Below are 23,135 nucleotides of genomic sequence, written 5' to 3' on the forward strand. Positions count from 1 at the left end.
CTGCATTTGAACATAATTCTTTGAACCATCCTATACACATACATATACTGACGGATGAACATATATTTTGATATATAGGTTTTTTGTTTAGTTAAAATGCAATTACTTGTGACTAACATGACTAGTCTTCTCAGAGCTTTCTTTTTAATGAAACATTGTCAGCAGTCAGTTCTGTGTGTTTTCAGTCATTCAGCCCATAATGAGAAGATACCTGTCTTTAATATGAAGCTCAACCTAGGAGACGGTTAGCTTAGCATAAAGACTAAAAACGAGGGAAATGGCTTGCTTGGCTGTGCCCAAAGGTGATTATAAGGGTTCAGTTTTTTAACCTTTAGATGGAACCAAGCTAGCCACTTCCCATTATTTCCAGTCTTTATGGGTTAGAGTTGGGGTTGGGTCAGCGTTGGGGTTGGAAACCATTGTCAGTGCAGATACCCCCATATTCTGGGGGGTATCGCCCTTAGTCCCTTACTTAACCCTCCTTCTACCTGACTCTTAACCCTTTCTTTATTTTTTGTTTAGAAGTAAACACTTTTCACACATGTATGAAACCGATGGTATGGATCACAAATGAAAGTGTCAGTGCTAAAACCTTTACTCCAGAAAGTGTTTCAGAGCATGTTTCGGGCCATTTCGAGTTGATTGGTACACATTTGTATTGACACCTTTTTGGATCTTTGGTTAGGGTTAGTTTAGAGGCAGGCTCGCAAAGTGAATAGAATGGATCACAGGTGAAATCTGACCAAGTGTCAGTGCCAAGATTTTTCCTCCAGAAGGTGTTTCGGCACATCTTTTGAGCCATTTCGTGTTGATTGGTACGTATTTGTATTGACACTTGTTTGGATCATAGTTGGATCTTGAGTTACTTAAGAGGAATCATAGCGTATCTAGCATCTCTGGCGCTCCCTCTCGCCTGGTGCCTGGCCACCAGATGTGAGCCAATCGCAACTGCCACCATATTTTGGGTGTAATTGAGGACTACAGTGCCCTCCACAAGCAGATGTTAGACAGATGGAAGCTGTCACACGGCATGGTGACACAGCTGCAGGAGTGCCTGCACACATTCAGACAGCAGGGCTCTGACAACAAGGTATCACGTCGAAGATTAGTTGCGGTTTATAGTGACTGATAACAAGACTGAAGGCTGAACTAAGGTTTAAACCTTCACAGATGATGGAAGAGCAGCATCTGAAGGGTTTAACTGGCAGACCCTTTATACTTCAGAACAATTAGACCTTTCAAATGTAATCCTATGTACAATGAGTAAATGTAGTAGCTCTGTAAAGCAGCACTATACTTTTTCTACCCCTCTTCATCTTGATCTGAACTTTGCTATTCTCCCATTTCTGCTTAAAAGTGGCTGCCAAGATTTGTACACAAAAAATTCATTTGCAAATAAAGGGACTTTAGTACCACAGTTGAGTTTCATTAAATGTTTTTTCTTTACTGCATTTGAACATAATTCTTTGAACCATCCTATACACAAACTGACCGATGAAAACAGAAAGGTAAAAACAATAAAGTCAGTAATAAAATACATTTTCATGTTCTTATATGCATCATATAAAAAGAATAAAAGGAAAAATATTTAAATTGCAGGAGCTACTATTTACAAAAGACATTTTCTTTTTTTAAAAAACAGCTTTTACAACTTCAGTACCTAAAATAAATCAAATTAAAGGCAAGCATGTGCAATTTAAAAGTACAAAAAGGCTTTAATATCAGGAGAGTAAGGTGACAGTCGTACAGCAGGACAGAAAGGCAGGATAATAAAGCCTGATGAACATTAGGTAGCTAGATTATCAAAAGCTGAGTAGCAGCGGGTTTAGAAGCTGCAGTGTAGAGAGGCGTCACTGTTGTGATCCTCGGAGGATTCAGAGAGTCTGCTGCCTGCAGTCCGCCTGGAAACAGCAGCACTTAGCTGCTCAGGATGCAGGTCTGTAGTGCCCCCTACTGGCCATTGACTGGGACCTCCTGAAACACAAGATGACAACATATTGTAACATCAGCCTGCAGAGACTAACAGTCACTTCACATCTTCGGCCTTTAGACATGCAGGGTAAAACCAGATGGTTATGAAGCCATAAATACTGACAGTATTATTACGAGTGCCTGCAGAGACATGCACCTGACATCTTGTTGAAAAGGAACAGTGTGACGTTTTGGGAAATGATGCTGATTTGCTTTCTGACAACACAGTAAGGTTTAGTCCACAGATACACATTTGATTTTTTTATTCTCTGTATTTTCATACCATCACATGGCCATTCACATTTAGAGGTCATTCATGTGCAGGAGATTTTATATTCTGCAGGATTTTTGCTTAGTTACTGAAAATACAATGAACATGGCAGGAAAACGTGACGAGTCTTCTTAGATTTTCTTTTTATTGAAACATTGTCAGCAGTCAGTTTTATCTCTTTTCAGTCATTGTGCTTAGGGTTGCAGAAATATAACAGTTTCAAGGTATGAAAATCTTACTTTACCGTATAAATTGGCCTATCTAACAGTATTGAATTCTACCTCATTTTTTAATAATGTTTTGAGAAATTCTACTTTGAACTTAATAAGTAAAAAAAAATGTGTTCATACTTCTGAGGTGCGTCATACATGATAATAACAATAACGACAATGAAATATTGAATACCATGATATTTTCTGAGATGCTTATCATATCCTGAAAAACCATATATGTGTGGACAGGCCTGATAATCAGAAGCTTGAGAAGCTTTAATATGAAGCTCAACCTAGGAGACGGTTAGCTTAGCATGAAAACTGAAAGCAAGAGGGAAATGGCTCACTTGGTTCTGTCCAAAAGTAAATAAAGGGTTTGGATTAGCCTTGTTACTAGCAGTTTCCCATCATTTCCAGTCTTTATGCTAAGCTAACTGTCTTTGCAAGAAAGCCAATAAGCATATTTCCCCAAATTATCCTTTTAAGATGCCTCCTTATAGGTAGAAAAGGCTGATCATGCATCATAAATGCAGAGTTTTTCACACAGTCACTCAAACACAGTATGACACATTTCCAGTTTACATGGAACAGCGAGCTAAACTTATATGAAAATGTCCAAAATAGACACAATGGCACACAACTAGAATTTGCTCAGTCAACCAAATAAACTGGCAGCCCTGAGTAATATTTTGGTATTTGCTTCATGCAAATAAAAGAAAATAAAAAGGTCTCATGAATCTCATGCATCAGAGCACTCAAAGCCTGCACTTCAACCACACTAACCTTCGTCTGGTCCTCCAGACACGCCTTTCAGGCCAAACAGGGTACAGTAATTTGTCTATCGTAATTTCACAAAGAGGATTAGAAGGAAAAGAAGAGATGTATTTAACACTGCGGACAAGAACGTTAGTTCAACATTTAAGAACTGGAGCATATATATATTCTTTCCAAACTCACCTCTAAATTCCCCCTGGCTTTCTTCAACACTCCGTGGGTTAGATACACTAAAGGGGACAAACATATCAGATAGTAACATCAATGTATTTACTGACTGTTACACTGAAGAGCTGAAACTGAGGATTAAGTATCTGAATCATTCTTAAGTCTATAAAATTACTGAAAAATGTGAAAAATTGTGTAAACTATTTTCTCAGTCTGAAACAGAAATATATTCAATTTACGATAACATGAGAACCTAAAACATACAGTATTTGAAATTTTGGCTTGATAAATGACTTTAAAAATGACTGATCATGAAATGAGCTTCTTACGCTGATCGATGATGACTCTCTCCATTCCCTCTTTGAGCTGGTTGGTGGTTCGGAGGCGTTTCACGGCTCCGCTCAGCATCCTCTCCTGCTGAGACAGCCGGCTCTTCAGTCTGGCTATCTCATTTTTCAGCAGCTCATCCTGATATGGAGGATAAACAGATTAAGATCCGGTTTGCGTGGACGGTTAATTAGATTGGGTAGGTACAGTGTATGTGTTTGTGCACGCCTACCTGCTGGTTGTTGCTGCCGTCCCCTGCTGTGTTACCGGCCGGCAGAGAAACTCTCCACACCAGTTTGAGCAGCCGACTGGCCTCCTCCAACACGTGCTGCATGTTGTTCACGCTGCCAGATAAACCCTTCAGATGCTGCTCCTCCATCATCTGTGAGGGTTAAAACCTGAGTTCAGCCTTCAGTCTTGTTACAATCGGTCAGTGCACTACAAACTAAAATCTTAAACTTACCTTGTTGTCGGAGCCCTGCTGTCTGAACGTGTGCAGACACTCCTGCAGCTGGGTCACCATGCAGTGCGACAGCTTCCGTCCGTCCGAGATCTGCTTGCGGAGGGCGCTGTAGTCCTCAATCAGACCCAAAATATGGCGCCCGTTGCGATTGGCCCACATCCGGTGGCCAGGCACCAGGCGAGAGGGAGCGCCAGTGACGCTGTCGCCCGAGCTGCCGCTGGCCGACCCTCCGTCTACCTCTGAGTGAGCGTGACGCTTCTCCTCTGAAAAGATTAAAGCACGTCATGGTGATCTAATCCAGGCTTGGATTCGTTCCTACAATTAAACATCACGTCACTTCCGACGAGGTTTCCTTACCATGGTGGACACTGGTGTATTCGTTGTGACTCTGAAATGAGTGATGGAGAAGATCGGCGCCGTCACGACCCGGTGACCTGCCTCCTTCGTCTACGACAAACATAAACAACAACACTGATGCGACCTGGCAGATTCTCGTCTGTGTGTCTCGGCTAATAAGCATGTAGAGTCTGTGTTTACCTGGCGACGACAGCAGGTAGTTGATGTTGATGGTTTCAGAGCGGTTGGGTCCTCTGAGCAGCTGCTCCTCCAGTCTCTGTCGCAGCGCCGTGTTGGTCTGGATGCTCCTCTCCAGCTGCAGCCTCAGGTGTCTGATCTCCGACAGCAGCTCGCTCAGGTCCACCGAGCCGGAGGGAGGGACGGAGACGGGCTCCTGGGTCACCCCGCTAGATTCTGCTGAGAGGGGCAATGAAGGAGAGAGAAACCTCATCATGTTAGAGGGAAAGAGCAGGTAATGAAGGTTCATGAAAAGTGGGGCAGCTAAACAGTTAATACTTTAACCAGGAGCAAGGTGAACACTTCTCTTTGCTTTCCGCTGACTCTCAATTTAAAATGTAGTCCGGTTGATTTGTTCAAGACCAGACAATCTTTAAAAAATGTTAGGTCACATTTGTGACCATTTCATAAAACAGACATTTTAAAGACTTTTAGACAAAGAGAGCACGGCTTTTCCCTTTGCAAGAGAGTCATAAAACTACTGTTACTGTGTCAAACAGCAGAAATAAAAGGATGAAAGAGAAATCTGAGTTTGGCAACAAAGACCGAGACGGGGTGGAAAAGTTTCAACTAAAAGCCTGTAAAACTGAGATGATTTGTCGTCGTTGCACAGTCACACAGTCTTGTCTCAAACCACTGGTATTTGAGCTGCGTTACACGTTCTGAAAAGAAAACTTGGAGTACCTTTGTGCTTCTGAGTTTCCGTCTTGATCTTTTCGTAAACTTGGAGCTCCACGCGCAGTGACTGCAGAAGATGCTGGGAGTCTGACAGCTGCTGCCTCTGGAGCTTCACCTCACACTGCAACCTAACACACACACACACAATTTTTAATTTGTCTGATATTTCACTCTTTTGTTTTGTGAACTCTCCTCAGCCCATTTATTTTAATACAGAAGGACTAAATATTACAAACATATCTCAGTCCAGTGCTACATAATTTTGCTGCGCCACAAGAGAAAACGGCATCTGGAGTTGAAACAACACTGTTTGAACAAAAAGCAGACATTACAATGATTGTGATGGTAGGATCAAAGGCTTGAAAAATGAAAAATCATCGTAAAATTCTTAAAACGAAAAAGAAAGAAAAATCTCTGAACAAAACCAAAACAATGCGCCTTGTTCGTATAGTTTACAAAACCACACACACAACAAGGAGACATGGTAAGGAAAGGGAGAGGAGAAGTGATCTGACAGTAAACTAGACTCCAGGTTTCGGGTGTCGGCCTCACTCAACTGTGCCAGTGGGACTCGGGGCAAGAGGTCACATACCATCGTTATGATACGTTAGCATGCGAGTGTGTGTGTTCATGGAGGAGCCTACAAATGATGTGGAGACGATCATGTTTCTGAGTTGTACAAACAGAATGGAATAATGATAATAGTAATGACTCATTAGAATGGTAATTAGCAGCCTTGTGTAGTTTCAGGTTGCATGAAGAAGAGAAGTGATGATAGCGTGCGTGTGCGTTAGACTTATTTTGCCAGCTTTCTTTAAGTCTGCAATAATGTGCTTGTTAGTTGTGTATCGTGTTTAGACATCATGTTGTTTTACTAGTCAAGTTTGACAGTTTGACGGTGCTATTTCAGACTTATCTTATTATACTTAGTGCAGCTTCAGGGACTGGAAACGCTTGACATGTAAATCATTTGACTGGACATGTCAGCCAAACTAATATTCTTCATAATAATTAATACGGCTTCTTAAAAAAATTTTTTGCAACCTAACTGACGTACTTTGTGGTGGGTGTTGGGTGATGTGAAATTCTTCAAACATAATTGCGATTTACAATTTCATACCGCTAATCATCAAAACATAAAATACATAGAACAGGGTTCATACACATTTTTCAAGGTCAATTTCAAGCACTTTTCAAGCACTTTTAAGGGTCATTTTTAAGATTTTCCAGCACCTTATTGCTGGGGTGAAATACGTATCTAAAGGAATATATATACTTATGATTTTTTTCTTCACTTTTTATCACAGTTATGTACATTGTATCATGCTGTAAACATCTAAAATTATATTTTATAATAGCAAAAACTTCAGAAATTAATTATCCAGTCTGATCCCAATTTTGTGAAAGACACGGAGTTATAATGTCAAGCACTTTCAAGCACTTAAACTAAAATCCAAGCACTTTTCAGACCTTGAAAACACAACATTGAAATTCAGGCACTTTCAAGAATTTCAAGCACCCGTACGAACCCTGATAGAAACTAGTCCCTTTAACCTGACATTTGGTTTGGAAACAAGTATTTCTATTGTATCACAGACAGGACACATGTTTGTTTTTTTGTGAAAACCACAAGCCGCATCGCTTCTCTTCTTCCCTACTCAGCATCACTGCAACGAAAAATGAGCTCAAATATCACCTTGTTTCTTTCTCCTAACCCCTCTTGTTGTCATCCTTGTTAGCTTTTACTTGCTTCCTGTAAATTCGTTGATTAAAGTTAGTTTGAGTTCTGACTGTTCTCATCGCCTGCTGCAAGTGTAGTCCTGAAATGGCGTGTGCAGCACAGGAACGTAAAAATAATGTTTTTATTTTTCAAACTCATTTCAGGCTTGTATTTTCTGTCAACAATATTAATGTTGAATGCCATCAGTGTCTTTTCATCATCGTCTCATCTTAGTCATGGGAAAGAAAGAGTCATCGATAAGCACATTCATTAGTATTTGCGTGTGTGTGTACCTGTGCAGCTCCTCCTTGCTGTAGTGCAGTGTGTCCTGCAGTTGGGAGTTTTCTTGGCTGCTGTGCTCCAGCCTCTCCTGCAGTCGGCAGTTTTCTTGCCTCAGAGCTTCGCACTCCTTCCTGCTCTGCTCCAGTTTGGCCGTCCGCCTGGCCAGAGTCTCCCGTAGCTTCTCGTTCTCCTTCTGCTTGTCTGGAGAAAGTCAAAACATCGGTAAGTTAGTGTTGAGCATCATCTCGGTGATAGATTTAGGAAGTGTGTATCTGGAAAAATATTGTTACTCCAGCACTGTTTGTCTACTGGCTGAAAAGACGTGTATCAAAATGAGCACGTATAAAAATGCGTCTTTTACCTCTCGAGCCCATGTTCAGCTGCTCCTTCAGGATTTGGTTTTGGCCCCAGAGGAATCGCACCTCATTGGTCAACTGACCCTGCTCGTCGTTGCCGTGGATGAAGATGTTGGTGGCTGCTGAACACGGGTACAAACACGCTCATCAAGATAATAATAACGGCACGAATGCTTCCTAATAATCAAACGGGCGAAGACAGATGAAGAGCGATTTCAGGTGCGTACCTGGGTCTTTCTCCACCTCGGCCAATCTCTTCTCCAGCTGTTCTCTGAGAAGGTCGTTGGTGCGGATGCTCTCCTCCAGGCGCTGCCGCAACGCTCGGATCTCCTGTAGATGTTCTTCCAGCAAGCCTGACAGACAAACATGAACAAAGATACATTCAAGGGTGAAAAAAAAAATGGAAACAGTAAAGGTTGACATATCCCGACCTATATTGGGTGTTAAGCAACAAAAACACTAGATTCAACATTTTTCAAGATGCATCTTGATCACTTATTTTGTTTAACTGTTCATGTCTTGATGATAAAATTGTGTACTTTCAAAGCCCAAGCAGAGAAAACCCTGAAGACCTCACTATGACATCATCAAAGGGCACAATTCAGCTTCTTCACCATGATACAAAAAAACCCCAAAAGAACCCCACAATTTGCTTGTTTTCAATAACAAAAGCCAAGTGATTTAAAAAAGAAAAAATGCAACTAACCCAGCTTTATCCCATAATTACCTGAATTCATCGTGCGAGGCTGTTCGGCAGCATTCCTCTGTGAGCCAATGTTTCCCTCTGGTTTTCGTGCATCCGTCTGAGGCCCTGACCCGTCCTGCTCGTGGCCGCGATCCTGTCCCTGATGGTGAGAGTTGGTCTGGCCAATGATCGAACGGTGCAGGTCCAGTTCACTGCGCAGGCTGGCGTTGAGCACCTCGCTGCTCCTCAGCTGCTCCTGCAGTCGCCCGTTCTCCCTCTGCAGGCCCTGCAGCCTGCCGGCACCGGACACACCTTCCTCCTGAGCTCCACCTACGGGAGGAACGGCTGCTCCCGGCCAATCAGGCGGGTGTCTCTGGCCTAAGCATGTACAGAAACACAACAACAGGTACGTGGATTAAGAGAAAAAGTAGATATTTGACAACACTTCTCGTCGTGTAAAGGGTATTTTCAAATCATTATTGGTGAGAGCTTTCTTTTACCCCTCAATACTTGTTAATAGGTCCCTAAATTAGCCCTTGGGGATGCTACACCTGTTATAGCTGGAGTTGATAACCAAAAAATGCATCCACTAGCATAAGTAGCAAAAGAAGAAGATGAACCGCCGCAAATTAAAGGAGCCAAACATGTAATGCTACAGTTTTGTCGCAGTAACATAAATGTGAGTTTGGGTCTGCAGGACTTCTAACGTGTCCACATGCTTCACTGTCTCTTTTCCACAGGGAAACACAATTTGAAGAATGAACCGGATAGGTGCCACTGAATAATGCAACTTTGAGTGGAGGTGGACTGAAACTGGACACCTTCTCTGTCCTTGGCTGGCATGCTTTGTCCCGCGGGACGCCTCGTTGCAACAGAAAGGATCTGAGTGGAAAATAAGTGCCATTACAGGCTGCAAGACCCGGGACAAGGACGCACGTAATGTCAACGATAACACCGAGGCATGAAAAGAGGAAAATATGCATTTTTAATGGAGCAAACTGAGTTAATCTTAGTCTCGAACACAGTATACCTGGCTGGGTCTGTGTCACTTAAGACCATAATTTGCCTTGGCTTTCACACCCAATCACAATTAAATTCCAGCTCTAGATTAAGTATTCATCTAGTCTTATATAAGCGTATATAAACATAGCTTTGTGCTTACTGTGGCCTCGATCGCCGCCCTGTGTGGCCGAGCTGCTGTAGCAGGAGGAGGAGGTCCTGTCTGAGTGGTACAGTTCAGAGTGAGAGCTGTGGTGGCTGCTGGGACTTTGGCCTCTCAGTTGGCTCTGCAGGCTCTGGATCACACGGTTCTTCTCCTGCAGCTCTTTCGCCAACCTGGGAGGAGGAAGATGGGAATTAGTTTTGTTCATACTCTAGTTTGTCCCCCAGAGGGGCCCCCCTAGAGCTTGATTGTATCCATCACATCGTTACATTGGGCCGCGGAGAGCAAACAAACGTAAAACAGGAAAGATAAGAACACAAACGCGAGGGACGGAAGCCCAACTGAAGATGTCAAGAAAAGTGTGTTCCTAACCAGAGGGTTTGCGACTTTCACCAGAAAACACACAGCTGGAAAACAGGAAGTTCACAGCACACGTCATGCTGTCCGTCTGGATCGAACCCACTCACATGTCCAGCTGCTCCCTGGTGCATTCTGCCAGGGTGAGGTTTTGCTGGACGAGGAAGCAGACGTGCTGCTGTAGCAGCTCTCTCTCGCCCTCTAGCTCCACGCGCAGATAATCTATCTCCTGCTGGATCCTAGCCGGGCTGTCAGGAGGATCTCTCATGCTCTCATAAGACAGCAGTAACTGTGGTCCCTGCTGAAGCTCCCCAACGCTGCCCTCATCAGTAAGACATGAGGATGAATGTATGCCACTATGACTCTTTACTAATCCAAGGACACAAAACTACCGTGAAAGATTCAGTTGTGCAAAGTCAATATTACTTTAAATAAATCTAAATCTAATAGCATTTTTCAGAACCACAGATGCTACCAATCACCCCATCAAACAAGAGGGGAAACTGCACTTTGCATTCAATGATAGTTTGCTGTATTTCCTGCCAATAGTGGGTAATAAAATTGTAGAAACTGTAAAAAAAACAAAACAAAAAAGTTCCAAATTTTGTCCAGACGGTTGAACTGAACTTGTGTTAAATAGCTTAATAATATATAATAATGATAATGATAGTTAATTTGCTTCCCGGAGGTTGAACTGTGGCGGGGAGAAATGGATCAACATTGACATGTGGTGTGTGTGTGTGTGTGTGTGTGTGTGTGTATGTGTGTGTGTGCGCTCGCTCTCCTCTAATTTCTCATAGACACCACTGACCCAGTTAGGGGGCAGTCGAACCTTAATGTTTTGATTGCCACAGAAAAAAATTAGGTCAACAGCGGGACGCCATTCAAAACCAACAAAACACACACCGCCCAGGGTCATAAGGCAAATGGCTGGGTGGAGGTGGGGAGGGGGTCTTTAAAAGGGTCATGAGACAAACACCCAAACTAGCAAATCCTAAAACAAGCACACATAGAATATGATCTTAAACAATACTACTATTCATGGTATATATAAAAAAAAATGTGTTTAAATGTTTATATAATAGGTTACAGCTAGTTAGGTCAGTTAGGTCAACCGTTTGACTGACTCTGTCCTGTTAAGTGTAAGATGACAAATCGCAGTTTAAAACAGGGTCACATGCTGGACTTTTTTTGTATTACTGCTGGACAGAACCAGGCTGACTGTTTCCCCCTGTGGCTGCTGGCTCCAGCCTCATATTTACAGAACTGAAATGGCAGCGGTATCAATCTTCTCATCAAACCCGCCGCCAGAAAGTGAACAAGCATAATTCCCAAATTGTCAAACAATTCTTTGACCATGTAATTAAAGTATCAGGACGAGTACCTAAGTATTCCTGTAACCCTCGTATTTGAAAGGGGGCTGTCATGATTAATGGAAGACATTGGCGACGAGCAAATGCAGTATGAGAGTCTGAGACGTACCTGCGAGACAGCTCCAGAGCCGCCACATCCTCATTATCCGGATGAGAGTCTCCTAGCAGACAGAGGAAAAGACGCTGTCAAAGACCAGTCTGTAAGGATCACTTACGACTGAGCGCTCTTGTGTGTTCGTCTCTCGGCTGGTGGCTCTCTTTTCCTGAAAGCATCAAGACGTGTCTGCACAAGCTGCTTTTTAAAAACTCAGTCCCTGCTTTATTAAGTATTGAGAGATAAAGTATTTGCTTGTTGTTAGCTTCATCTTTATTTGCATGTGTGTTTGTGCTTTATCATGAATCAAATGATATCGGATTAATAACCGTGTTTGTGCAGTGTGGTTGTGATGTCGCCATTCCTAAAAAGATGCCCCGGCTACCTTTGTCCAGCCGTCCCTCCAGCCTGTCCAGAATTCCCAGGCTCTTATCCAGCTGCTCTTTGACCACCTCCCCCATGTAGTAGTCGACTTGGCTGGCCTGCAGCAGCTCCTTGAAGGCCTTTCTCAGCTCCTCCAGCTGCCGACGCTGCAGGCCTCCCAGCCTGCGGCTCTCCTTGATCTGCTGCCTCAGTTGTGACAGCTCCCTGGCCTGCGACTGCACCAGGGAGTCCAGTCTGCGGAGAAGACAGAATGAGGGCAAGCAGAGGGGGATGAGTCGGGATTTGATTTTCAGAGTGACTAAGCAGCTGTTGCCAAAAAACATTCTAATACTGATAATGCGGTGATAAAGGCTGCTAACCTCGCAGGTGATGTGGAGCGGCTGCGTGTCTGCTGCAGCTGTTCACTCATGCTTCTGTTCAGCGTCCTCTCTCTGTCCAGTTCCACATTCAGATGGCTGTTTTTATCCTTCATCGCATGCTTCTCCCCCTCGCCTTTCTCCCTTAGCTGCCCACCTCTGTAGCTCCGATCCTGGCTATGGTCCTCTCTCTGCGTCCCCTCTTGATCCCTGGCGGTCGAGGGATCAGAGGTGTTGGCAGCGAGGTCACTGGACAGAGAACTCCGGCGCAGAAAACTTTGCATCTGAAGAATGAGTTTGGTCTGGTTTTCCAGCTGGACCTTCAGCTCTCTGACTTGTCCCTGAAGCTGAAGAGGGTCTTCAGAAACGCCGTACTCATCATAGGCCTGCAGGCTTTTCAGACTGACCTGAAAAAACAGACCAGAGAGGGTTGGTAACATTTTAATTTATCAGTCTCTACTGATACTTTGGGTTTCATACATTTTACAGCAGCAAATTGTCATTAAACAGAACAAGATTTAAAGTTGTTAACTGACAATCCATTAAGCTGTGTCTTCTTCAGTGCATGTTGCATGTATGATATGGAAAAATGAAAGCTCTGACTGTTATTTTGTTTGGAAATAGACTTGTTTGGCTTCTTAAATAACATAATTGCATTTTCAAGCACTTCATTATCTCTTTTTAACGTAACAAAAGAAAGGATGAGGAATAACCAGCATCTTCAGGATCTTGGGTAGAATCTGCTTGGATTGCTGGAGTGTAAACTTCCACAGATGCAAAAAAGCCGGATACAGATGCCAACGTTAGTCTGCACTCTCATATATTAGTGGCATTCAGGGCAGTGGGGAAATACTAATAGTGTTTACACTGGATGTCCTAGTTATACAGTTTCAAAAGGTTGCAAATTGTCAGAAAATCTGAAATGTTCACATTTTAGAAAAATAATTGATGCACTGCTCAACATGTGAAGAAATCCAGTGATCAACAGACTTGCAGTGCTGAGTTACAGCTTGTTGAGAGAAGCGAAAAGTGAGCTGAATACCTTCGCTGAGCTGAGAGCTGGGGAACTAGGGTACGGGGTGCTGGACGTTGAGTCCAGGTTTTCGGTAGAGGAGAATGTGGCCTGCTCGTGTTTCAGCAGGGAAGGCAGGCTAGAGGCGCTGCAGCTAGGTTTCACACCAACCTCTAGATCTGGCAACACAAGGAGACACGAACACTAATCAACTGGGGAAACAGGAAAACATGAAGAGATGTAGAGAAGATAATGGTGATTGTGCCATGTGAAGAAATAAAACAACTGAGATACAGCTGGACCGTGAAGTGGGACAGGAAATAAACGTGAAAGGTTAATGAGTGCTCGACAGACATTCCCAAACTTCAGGGTGGAAGCATGCAAGAATTTTGTCAATGCAAATACATTGACAGCCCATTTCGAATTTGGGAATAGTGCAGAGAAATACCAGATTAAAACCAGTAGACAGTGTGAGGTTATGAGACCCAAAGAGAAAACATTCCTCAAGGTAAGAGACAGTTGCCTTCGTTCGCTTCTCATGCAAACACATAGAGAGAATCTATCCATATGGGAGATTAGTGTCCACTCAGCAGACAGACATGCAATGTCTGTCTAAAGGCCGTCTACCTGTGCTACTGCTCTCTTCCCTATCGTTCTCACTCTTGCCACTGGTTTCGTAACCCAGGTCCTGCAAATCCACCTGCACGCCTTTGTCATCCTGCTCCAGAGCTGGCATTGGAGGCAATACATGTTGCGTTAGGAAGAAATCACATAACGTGTACAGAATCTTGTCTCTCTCCTTTAGAGTGAACAGAAGGATTTCACTTTACAGGTACATGCCTTTGCAGAATCACAAAATCCTTACGAATCCGAAGTGTGCATGCACAATTCTTACCTTTCTGTGCAGTCTCAGGGGACGGTGTGTTGGTGAGAGCGGTGGCCAATTTTTCCTCCAGGTTTTTACATGCTTTCTTCTTCTCTCTCAGTGCCTTATGGAGAGTCTCCAGTTGGACCTGAACGCTCGGAGGTAATCCCTTGGCATCTGTCGGTGTCCTGTGGTCCCGGCTCTCCTCTCTACCGCCCCTCTCTTCTTGCAGGGCAGCCTGGAGTTCAGAGATCCTCTGACAGTGATCGCTGAAGGCCTTGTAGAGGCGGCAGAGGTTGTCATGGAGCTCTTGGTGAAGCTGTCCCTTTGTTCCAGATGAAGCAGCGGGCTGGCTGCCGCTGGATTTGATTGATGGCTGGGAGGGTTCTCCCAGTTCCTTCCTCTCCTGCAGGGCTCTCTGAAGTTTATCCAAGTTCATCTGCAGGTCAGGGCTGGACTGTGGTGATCTACCAGAAGCCACAGAGCTGGTATTTGTACAGTGTGCTGCCAGAGAGGCAACAGCAGACTCTGCTGCACTAAGGCAGTTCATTAGTACTTTGGTCATCTCCGGATTTAAATGGACATCAGAACCTCCCAATTTTATTGGGTGTTCTCTTGAGTCCTTTTCCTTGAGTGACTCTGCTGCCATCTGCCTCGAGCATTTACCATTCTGGTCACCACCGTTACTATTGAAGCCCTGTTGAGCAGCTCCATCTGAAGCTCTCAGTTTTTCCTGCAGCTCGGCATTAAGCCTGTTCTGCTCCCACAGGGCCTCCTGCAAAGAGTCTGCGTGTCGTTGCAACTCCTGCACGGAGTCCTCTGCGCTTCCAGAGCTACCTCTTGGGCTCTGTCTATTTGAAGATAAATTCACCTGCTGCAAGGCCGTCTCTATCTTCAGACATAAATCAAGGCTTTCTGGATTATTTTCTTGGCTGTCAGAGGAGGTGATGGCTTTCTCTGCCATGTTCAGAAGCTCTATAAACTGGTTGTTGAGCTCCTCTTTCTCCTGTAGGGCTTTTTGTAGCTCCATGCATCTGCTGTGGAGGGCAGCATCGGAATCCACACAGCCAGGACCCGCATGCGACCCGAATCCTCCCTGGCTGTCCAGACTGCAGGCAGTCAGGTAAGCAATGGTGGATTCTGCAGCCTGCAGGGCCTCCACGTACTGGCGATTGAGCCCATCTTTTTCCTGGAGCTGAGCGTGGAGCTCTTCCCAGTCAGCTAGCTGCTCGCTGAGCTTGTTGATCAGGGCCTCTTTCTCCTGACACTCCTGGTGGAGAAGCTCCAGCTGAGTGAAAAGAGCAGAGTCGGCCTGGGTGTGATCCAGTGTTGCTCTGGCTTCGGATTCCTTGTCCGACCCGATTGGACTGCCGCTGCGATGTTCGTGTCTGAGTGTGGAAGAAGGAGAAGTGCTGTCCTGGGGAGACACGGCTGAGTCGGAGTCTGCGTGGAGTTGCCGGTCAGAACCATAAACAGCATCCAAATGAGAGTGCTTGCCGCTGCTGGACTCCACTCTGAGCCTCACAGGGACCGGGAGGCGAGATTTGACACCCGCCTACAATCGAAAACAAATGGAACCGATATTGAAAACGCTGGATGTGATGCAGAAAGCAAAGTTTCTCTACACTTTTCCCATAATGCAAAACTTACCCCATGCCTTGAGACATGCTGCATTGCACTCTTGCTTTGTGAATCTGGACTCTCCGTTCCCTCTGCACTGACATGGGTCTCCCCATCCAACACCTCCTCCGACAGATTGCTGACCTGAGAGTGAGCTTTTGACTCGACCTGCAGCGTTTCGACACTCTTCCTCAGTTCAGCCTGTCCGTCACTACTGTTCCCTGAGGCATCTGTGCTCTCTTTCTCTTTACACTCGGTCGACTTTTGTTCTTTCAGGAGCCCCCGCAGCTCTGCATTCTCTGATCGGAGTCTGAGCAGGACCTCCCTGTAATGAAGGAATTTCAATCAGTTCACTAATCAGGCAACTGAGTGAAAATAGCGAGACACTACTGAAGAAAAGACCCACCTGAGCTGTGAAACTGACGTGGCCCCACAATCAGTCAGCAGGGATTTAAGTGCCATTATTTCCGAGTTCCTCTTCCTAGAATCTTTTTCAACGGTGTCTGAGGTGTCGTTGCCAGACTGAGTGTGCTCTCTGCCGTGGCCGAGGCCACTGTCCATACTCGTGTCAACCCACAGCTTTCCAGACAACATCTAAAAAGGGATGGTTAAGAAGTGAAGTTACATGAAAAAAGGGAATTCTCCAAACTATAAACTCTAAATTCTGATGTAAACGATTCAATAAATGGTTAATCTATTTCATACCTGTGCCAGTTTGACGTCTGTCTGACTCTCTTTATCCTGACTGGAGTGACACAACCTCTTACTGTGCATCTCCGGCGTCTTCTCGAGCTGCTAGAGTAATGGGATGGGAGGCGAGTATGACAAATGTGGCTCGGTAAAAGAAAAAACTTAATGTGGGAACAGAATCCATAAAACAGTGCACAGCAACAGCAGAATGGTATGACGTGTCTAATGTGGCATGGCGAAGAGAAAGCATTTCATGGGACACAGAGATAAAAAAAACAAAAAAAAGAGGGACTGATTAGGAAAAGTGAAGAGGGAAAAAGAGGGTATCTTCTACTACAGAAAGAAAGACACTTGTTAGAGAAATAAGACATACAGTGCTACAGAGCAAAGAGACATTACTAACAGGCTCGAAAGAGCAAAGGTTAAGATGCAGGTTCAAAGGTTAGAAAGGAGCTAATAAAGGTGGATGTTAGACAATGACTCAGACATGATTCATTAAGTATTTAGAAAATGTGGACAAACTGTACAAAGATTTCTGGATAAATGACAGAAAGGTCCTTTATTGTAAGATTAGGGTTTAAACGTTGACGCCTCGCCAGCAGCTGTTTCTTTTGTGGCCTCTAACCTGTTTCCAGGGGCTACTGCCGGGCATAACTTGGTCTTCCTTGTTGTAAGTGTCATGGGCTGACATCTCCAGTAGTGACAGGCGGTTCTGCAGCTCGTTGTTCAACTCCTGCAGTCTGCTGACACAATCCTGCAACTCCAGCACCTGAGGCCCAGGAGATTCGTTTTTTTATCCATTCATGTTTTATGTATTTGGTGACACATGTTTTCAACTACTCAAACTCGACTGTTACATTCACTAGATAGAGAAACAATACATTTATCCAAGTATATTATTCACCTTCTGCTTGAGCTCCTGTGCAGACAGTTCAGACAAGCCGTCATCCTGCCCTTCTCCCACACAGATACTCATGTAGGAGGTCTGATCTCCGATGAAACTCAAAGTTTCACCTGAAAAACATGAGAGTCACATGTATCAGAGACTTTCTTCTATTTAAAAAAAGTAGTTAAGTAGTTAAGTTTAATTTTCTGCTCGTACCGCCATCATTGGCCCCTCCAACCCCTCCTCCCCGGTTCTGTATGGCTCCTAAGCGGGCCTGCAGAGAGGCATTCCAGCGCTGTGCATCCTCCAGCTGATGCCTCATGCTCTCCAGTTCTTTAGGATCAATCAGGTCCATACCTGATCAGATACACAGAGGGTTACTCTCAGCCATGTCTCTGGTGTGACAGGAGAGTTCATTTTCAAAATGCTTCTAACTTAAGAGGAACTGATGGTCTGCATCATTTGTAGTTAAGTGTCTGTGTGACTGTGTAGAATAGCAAACAATAAATAGCAGTCGCCCACATCCAGAAACAATTTAAGGTGATGATCCAATAGAAGAACCTGAAAAGAGTCTGCACAATGTAGCTGCTTTAAGTGAAATTTACTGTCACTTCAGACTGGTTCTGAAGAAGAGTGCTCGCTTGAAATATCACTTTCGGATGTGCCAATAAATTGCACTTATGGGAGCTTCAGCATGCAGACTTTTTTCGAGTTTTTTTGCGTGACATAGATAATTAAAGATGCTGTATAGTATAATGCAGTTGGTTTTCACAACAAAAAAAAAACATTGGCGTGATGTAGCAAGAGGCACAGATCTGACATAATATGACCTCTGGAGAAAAATAAGAGACCAAACTGCTACAATCAATGTTGATAAGTGAGAAGGTAACTAAATGAAAATAAATAAATAAATTCATTTTATTTCAAGAAGGTAAAAATTTCAAAATTCAAACTAAACTAAATCTAATCTAATCTAGATTACATCCTTGTGAGAGATAAACTGACGAATACATGTACAATTCAAAGCTGAATCAGGTAAGCTAGGGTTGGAAATTAGTAAAAAGCTGCAGAAGTTCGGGATCTGTGCACAGGTGGTCGAGTGGTTAATGTGCATGCCATAAAACGCAGCCGACCCCGGTTCGATTCCGGCCGCAGGTCCTTTGCTGCATGTCACTTCCCTCTCTCTCTCCTATGTTTCCTCTCTGTCTACTGCTAATAAAGGCGTCAATGCCACAAAAAATCTAAAAAAAAAAAAAAAGAAGTTCGGGATCTGCGGCCATCGAAAAAAAAATATTCAGAAACTTTTTAGAGATAGAGGCAGATTTTTTCAATCCTGGTCCGGGGGCCCCCCACCCAGGGGCAACAAAGCAACACTTTACCTTCAAACCTCCTATTCAGCATTTATAAGCAGCATATAGAAATTTAAAAAATGTTTATAACACACTAGAATATAGTCATGACGGATAAAATATTTATCAATGTAGTTAAGTGGAGGCTGCTGTATTTCAGATACTGAATGACAGTATAGTAAAACAGATACAATAAAAAATACTGGCACGTCTTCATAGGAGAAGTTATCTTTGCTCACAAATATTGTTCATTCACTTTCATTAAACACTTATAGCTGCTTACAACTTCTTACGATCTTATGATGTGTAAAAAATCATGTATCAAATATTTGCATAGTGCTTATGAATGCTCAATAGAGGGCTTTAAGTAAAGTGTAACCATACACAGATATAATTACTGGTTTTGTGTGTTGCATGCAAACAGTCTATGTACAACTGTATATTATTTTCATTATTATATAATCGAATCATTACACAAAACAAGACACGTGGAAGCTGAATCCTTGCTAATGACTGTAGCTACATCTCTCTTGATTCAGCGTGAATGTGAGCCTGTTACTCACAGCTGACCTATTTATACACCTGGCTCTATTCAGACGGGGGCGGAGGGGGTGAGGGTGCATCAACGGGCGAGCACATGCATGCACATGGGCGGACACTGAAATAATTTGGCTTAGGCGACTACCTGAGTGTACGGTGACACTTTTAATCAGTCTCAAGGCTGCACTGCGATCTCCCACTACATCTGAGCCATTAACTGTGCTTAATTACATTAATCGTATGACATCAGACTATACTGTAACTGTTAAACTGAATAAACTTAAAAAAAAAAAAATTAATTAGGTCTATCTATTTTAGGTGAGCTTCTCTGCTTTAAGAAAACCTGTGATTATATAGCAGCATAACAACCTTTAATACCTCTTAAAGTGGTTATATAATGACATGCTTGTGCAAGTAAATCATGTGACAGATGGTTGGATGGGTTGGATTAATCACCAGAGGGGCTACAGAGAGGTGATGACATCAACAGACAACCAAATGTTTTAATGGGGCGGTCAGAAAACAAGCAGACAGCATGTTAAAGTGAGAAAAAGAAAGAAGATCGGCCAACACAAGTCTTTATTCACTTTTTTTTTTAGAAAGGACAGACAAACAGAAACAGAGTGGATAAGTGTGAAGCCAGTACATTTAAAAGAGACAGAGAAAAAAACAGGGAGCAACTCCACTATGAAAAGAACATGTAGATGAGAACGTGATGACGTAAAGAACAATGAACAGAAAGTGAACAAAGATGAGGAGTGGAGGGACCGGGTGTGCATGCGCAACACAATAACATAAAAAGAGGATGTGAGCTTGTCAGCAGGAGATATTAGTGGAGCGAACACACAAAACAAAGACGACAGGTGTGTGTGTGTGTGTGTGTGTGTGTGTGTGTTTTTCCTATGAGCTATGAATGTATTTCCTAACTCCTCTGACAACTGGTGCGCTAAGCATGGTGTTTCCTTCATTCAACGTCATTTACCACCCAGTGTGTTTGCACTGCACCTTCTCTGAGTTTGGCTCTGTGTATCTCTCTCTCCAGGTCGTCCCTTAGCTGCTCGTTAGTTTTGATGCTCTCCTCCAGCTGCTGTCTGAGGAGCTGCACTGCTGTCAGCTCCAACTGCAGAGCATGGAGACGCTGGGCACTGCAAAAGACACGCAGGGATATACACATAGTAAGGTCTATGCATTAACTAAGTTAGCCTAATCTTCAATAATTTCAATTTTTTGTCACAGGGAACATCATTCCTACCTGTCCTGCTCCTTTACAGTCCTGACCAGGCTGGAGTAAAGCTGCTGTTCGGCTCTCAGGGCTTTGTTCAGAGCATCATGCTCCTGTTGCAAGGCTATAAGGTTGGGCAAAGCCTAAAGGGAGACATAAAATGAATGAGTTATGGTCTTAAAATCAAGGCAGTGCGCGTAAAATATGTCGTTTTTGGTTTCATTCAGAAGAAAAGTTTACTTCTTGCTGGCTGTCTCCACCAATCATGGTTATCTCTCTCTGAGGGAGGCCAGGGAGTGATCTCTCCATGCCAGAGCCAATGACCTGATTCTCGGTATGCTCCGCCCGACTGTCCCCTCTCTGACCGAGGCGCTGGTGGAGAACCTGCTCAGAGACATAAACAAAACATGAGAACTAAGAATGCAGAAGAAGAGATCATATGCACCGAGAAGAAAAACTGCTTATTCCAAGCTGCTGATTGTTCCCACTGAGCAACAAGATTTTTTTGAATGGGGTGTATCCTTACATCAATAATCTCATCCTTGGTCTTCAGTGTTGCGGTCAGGGACTCAATATTAGCAGCCTGACCTTCATTGCGACCCTCCAGCTCAGATAGCAATGACTGCAGCTCTGCCAAAGAGATCTGAATACCAATAAGACACTTGTTAGTGAGAGTCCTGCTTTCAGACATGGAAAAATGCTTACAGCCAACTGACCTTCAGCTCATTCTCCCTCTTCAGTGCTTTGTTCAGAGCCTCAGTTTTCTGTGCTAGCTCCTTCTTCAGGATGACGACTGACTTCTTGGCGAGAGGAATGTTCTCCCCATTGTCCTCGCTGTTCCTCCTGGACAGCTCAACTACAGCGCAAAAACACAAAAAAATAGAATCAAATGTAGGACCGACACGTACTCTGACTTATAAATAACCAGTGAGGGGGTTTTAAAAGGTGCAAAAGGCCTCACCTTCCCTCTCATCCAACTTCTCCTGCATGATCTGGATGGTTTGCTTGAGCTCCAACACATGATCCGGCTCCTCCCTCTGCCTCACCTCTGCCAGAAACTTGTCCCTCTCCTGACCACGCTGCAGGAGCTTCTGCAAAATCATAAAAATAGCAACAAAGCCATGTTTAGATGATGAAATTTGTCAAGAAACCAAGGACTGTCAAAAGACCCAACAAGCCATTTAAAGTCAGAATGAATGACTTGTTCTCCTTTGGAGTTTTTTTATTTGCTCTCCTCGTTAAGCCTCGACGTTGGGCACATTTTACAGCTGAGTGACTGTGTTGTATCCCAGAGGAACTCACGTTGATGATGCTTTCTTTTTCAGCAAGCTGGGCTCGGAGCTCCGCGGTCTCTAAATAACCCTCCTGGGCGGTTGTGGAGCTTTGCTTCTCAGCAGTGACAAGCTGCTGCTGCCTGTCAGACAGCTGCTTTCTCAGCTCCTGGATCTCTTGAGTGCGCTCAGACAGCATACGGTTGTAGTGCTCCGCAGACTCCTGCGGAAGATGAAAGAAAAGATGACAGTAATGAGAGGCGGTGAGGTTTGCCTACAGTCTGTATGTACGTATGCCATTTTGGAGATCTGTCAGTGTAATTATCATGCACATTGTAGTGTATATGTCTGTCTCAATGTTCAAATTCACTTTTCTTTTGCATGTTTACTTTATTCTTACTACTATCATGTTTTCTGTATCCTGTCATCATGTATTGCTCCAAAGATAAGGTTTCCCTGAAGTAATCTCATATAAAATATTTGCATAATCAAATGTTGACCTTGAGAAGCCGGTCCTTGCTGCTGACCGTGGCCAACAGTCCCTCCACAGCACTCTCATTGTCAGCAACCAGCCTCTCCCGGGCCTTCACAGCCTCAGCCAACATAGCCTCGGTGACCTTTAACCTCTGGCCCATCTGTTCAGCGAGGTCACGTGCGTGAGTCTGCGACTGGCTCAGCATTGATTCGGCCATTTCCTGAAAACAATGTTGATAAAAAATCCAAAACTTTCAGAATTTGTATATGTAGTATGTGAATTTCAGAGTCAGAATGTTTAAAAAAATGGCTGAAATGCAGCAGAGGGTGTTGTTTACCAACCTCCATATCCTTTGTCTTGCCCTCCAGTGAGAGCTGTAGCTGACTGATGATGGAGTCCTTCTCCCTCAGCGATCTGTTCAAGTTGTCCTCTACATCTTGCTTGGCTCTCTGCAGATTCTTTAGAGTGTTTGCAAGATGCTGCAGCTCAACATCCTTCTCCTTGATTAGACTGTCAAAACTCTGGAAGGAGAGGAATGAGCAAACAGATGCAGTGTGTTAAAGCCCAATTTCATTTCTAATTACTAGGAAAGGCAAATTCCCAAATCAAACATGGTCATTACTGCTCACATTGATGGTTTCCTCGTTGTGGGAGAGCAAGTTGTTCAGCCTTTCGAGGTCTCTCTCCCTCTCCCTCAGAGACAGCTGCAGCTGGTGGATCTCATTGTCTTTCTCCTCAATGGCAGCAAACTTCTCATCCAGTGCTTGCTGTGAAAGAGCAAACAGAGGAATGTCAGAATGAAATTATAGTCACTGTGGTGAGAAGATTACACAGAAGGAATGCGCACCTCCAGAGCCTTCTCCTTTTCTTTCAGCCTTTGCCGCAGCTTGGAAAGCACGCCGTCGTTTCCCCCCGGACTTTTGCTTTGCTCGAAGTCTCTGACCATGTTCATGTACTCCTAATGAACACAAACAAAAAGTAATCACAAGATGAATTATC

The 23,135-nt window shown here is 43.9% G+C and overlaps 1 protein-coding gene across 14 annotated transcripts in view; it reads right to left on the reverse strand.

Moving 5' to 3' along the window:
• Window positions 1–1,418: 1,418 nt before the first annotated feature.
• cdk5rap2 (CDK5 regulatory subunit associated protein 2) overlaps window positions 1,419–23,135 on the reverse strand; it is a 33,862-nt gene continuing 12,145 nt past the window's right edge. For 7 of the 14 annotated variants that reach the window (XM_030435362.1, XM_030435361.1, XM_030435364.1 and 4 more), the window contains 37 exons: window positions 22,984–23,094; window positions 22,766–22,903; window positions 22,478–22,657; window positions 22,162–22,356; window positions 21,693–21,884; window positions 21,352–21,481; window positions 21,107–21,246; window positions 20,917–21,033; window positions 20,631–20,774; window positions 20,421–20,533; window positions 20,174–20,313; window positions 17,496–17,636; window positions 17,298–17,407; window positions 17,019–17,162; window positions 16,409–16,498; window positions 16,110–16,297; window positions 15,734–16,028; window positions 14,114–15,638; window positions 13,846–13,947; window positions 13,249–13,397; window positions 12,210–12,613; window positions 11,852–12,084; window positions 11,482–11,533; window positions 9,643–9,815; window positions 8,523–8,858; window positions 8,023–8,148; window positions 7,801–7,917; window positions 7,451–7,640; window positions 5,444–5,565; window positions 4,724–4,939; window positions 4,544–4,633; window positions 4,187–4,449; window positions 3,956–4,105; window positions 3,726–3,864; window positions 3,412–3,458; window positions 3,238–3,292; window positions 1,419–1,974 (listed from right to left, as the gene is read on the reverse strand). In XM_030435362.1, coding sequence (XP_030291222.1) covers window positions 1,826–1,974; window positions 3,238–3,292; window positions 3,412–3,458; window positions 3,726–3,864; window positions 3,956–4,105; window positions 4,187–4,449; window positions 4,544–4,633; window positions 4,724–4,939; window positions 5,444–5,565; window positions 7,451–7,640; window positions 7,801–7,917; window positions 8,023–8,148; window positions 8,523–8,858; window positions 9,643–9,815; window positions 11,482–11,533; window positions 11,852–12,084; window positions 12,210–12,613; window positions 13,249–13,397; window positions 13,846–13,947; window positions 14,114–15,638; window positions 15,734–16,028; window positions 16,110–16,297; window positions 16,409–16,498; window positions 17,019–17,162; window positions 17,298–17,407; window positions 17,496–17,636; window positions 20,174–20,313; window positions 20,421–20,533; window positions 20,631–20,774; window positions 20,917–21,033; window positions 21,107–21,246; window positions 21,352–21,481; window positions 21,693–21,884; window positions 22,162–22,356; window positions 22,478–22,657; window positions 22,766–22,903; window positions 22,984–23,094 — 7,206 coding nt within the window. In that variant the 3' untranslated portion in view covers window positions 1,419–1,825. The remainder of the gene's footprint in view (window positions 1,975–3,237; window positions 3,293–3,411; window positions 3,459–3,725; window positions 3,865–3,955; window positions 4,106–4,186; window positions 4,450–4,543; window positions 4,634–4,723; window positions 4,940–5,443; window positions 5,566–7,450; window positions 7,641–7,800; window positions 7,918–8,022; window positions 8,149–8,522; window positions 8,859–9,642; window positions 9,816–11,481; window positions 11,534–11,851; window positions 12,085–12,209; window positions 12,614–13,248; window positions 13,398–13,845; window positions 13,948–14,113; window positions 15,639–15,733; window positions 16,029–16,109; window positions 16,298–16,408; window positions 16,499–17,018; window positions 17,163–17,297; window positions 17,408–17,495; window positions 17,637–20,173; window positions 20,314–20,420; window positions 20,534–20,630; window positions 20,775–20,916; window positions 21,034–21,106; window positions 21,247–21,351; window positions 21,482–21,692; window positions 21,885–22,161; window positions 22,357–22,477; window positions 22,658–22,765; window positions 22,904–22,983; window positions 23,095–23,135) is intronic. The other 7 variants (XM_030435366.1, XM_030435357.1, XM_030435356.1 and 4 more) reach the window with 6 other exon arrangements.

Source organism: Sparus aurata, chromosome 12 (genome assembly GCF_900880675.1).
Source record: "Sparus aurata chromosome 12, fSpaAur1.1, whole genome shotgun sequence".
NCBI lineage: Eukaryota > Metazoa > Chordata > Actinopteri > Spariformes > Sparidae > Sparus > Sparus aurata.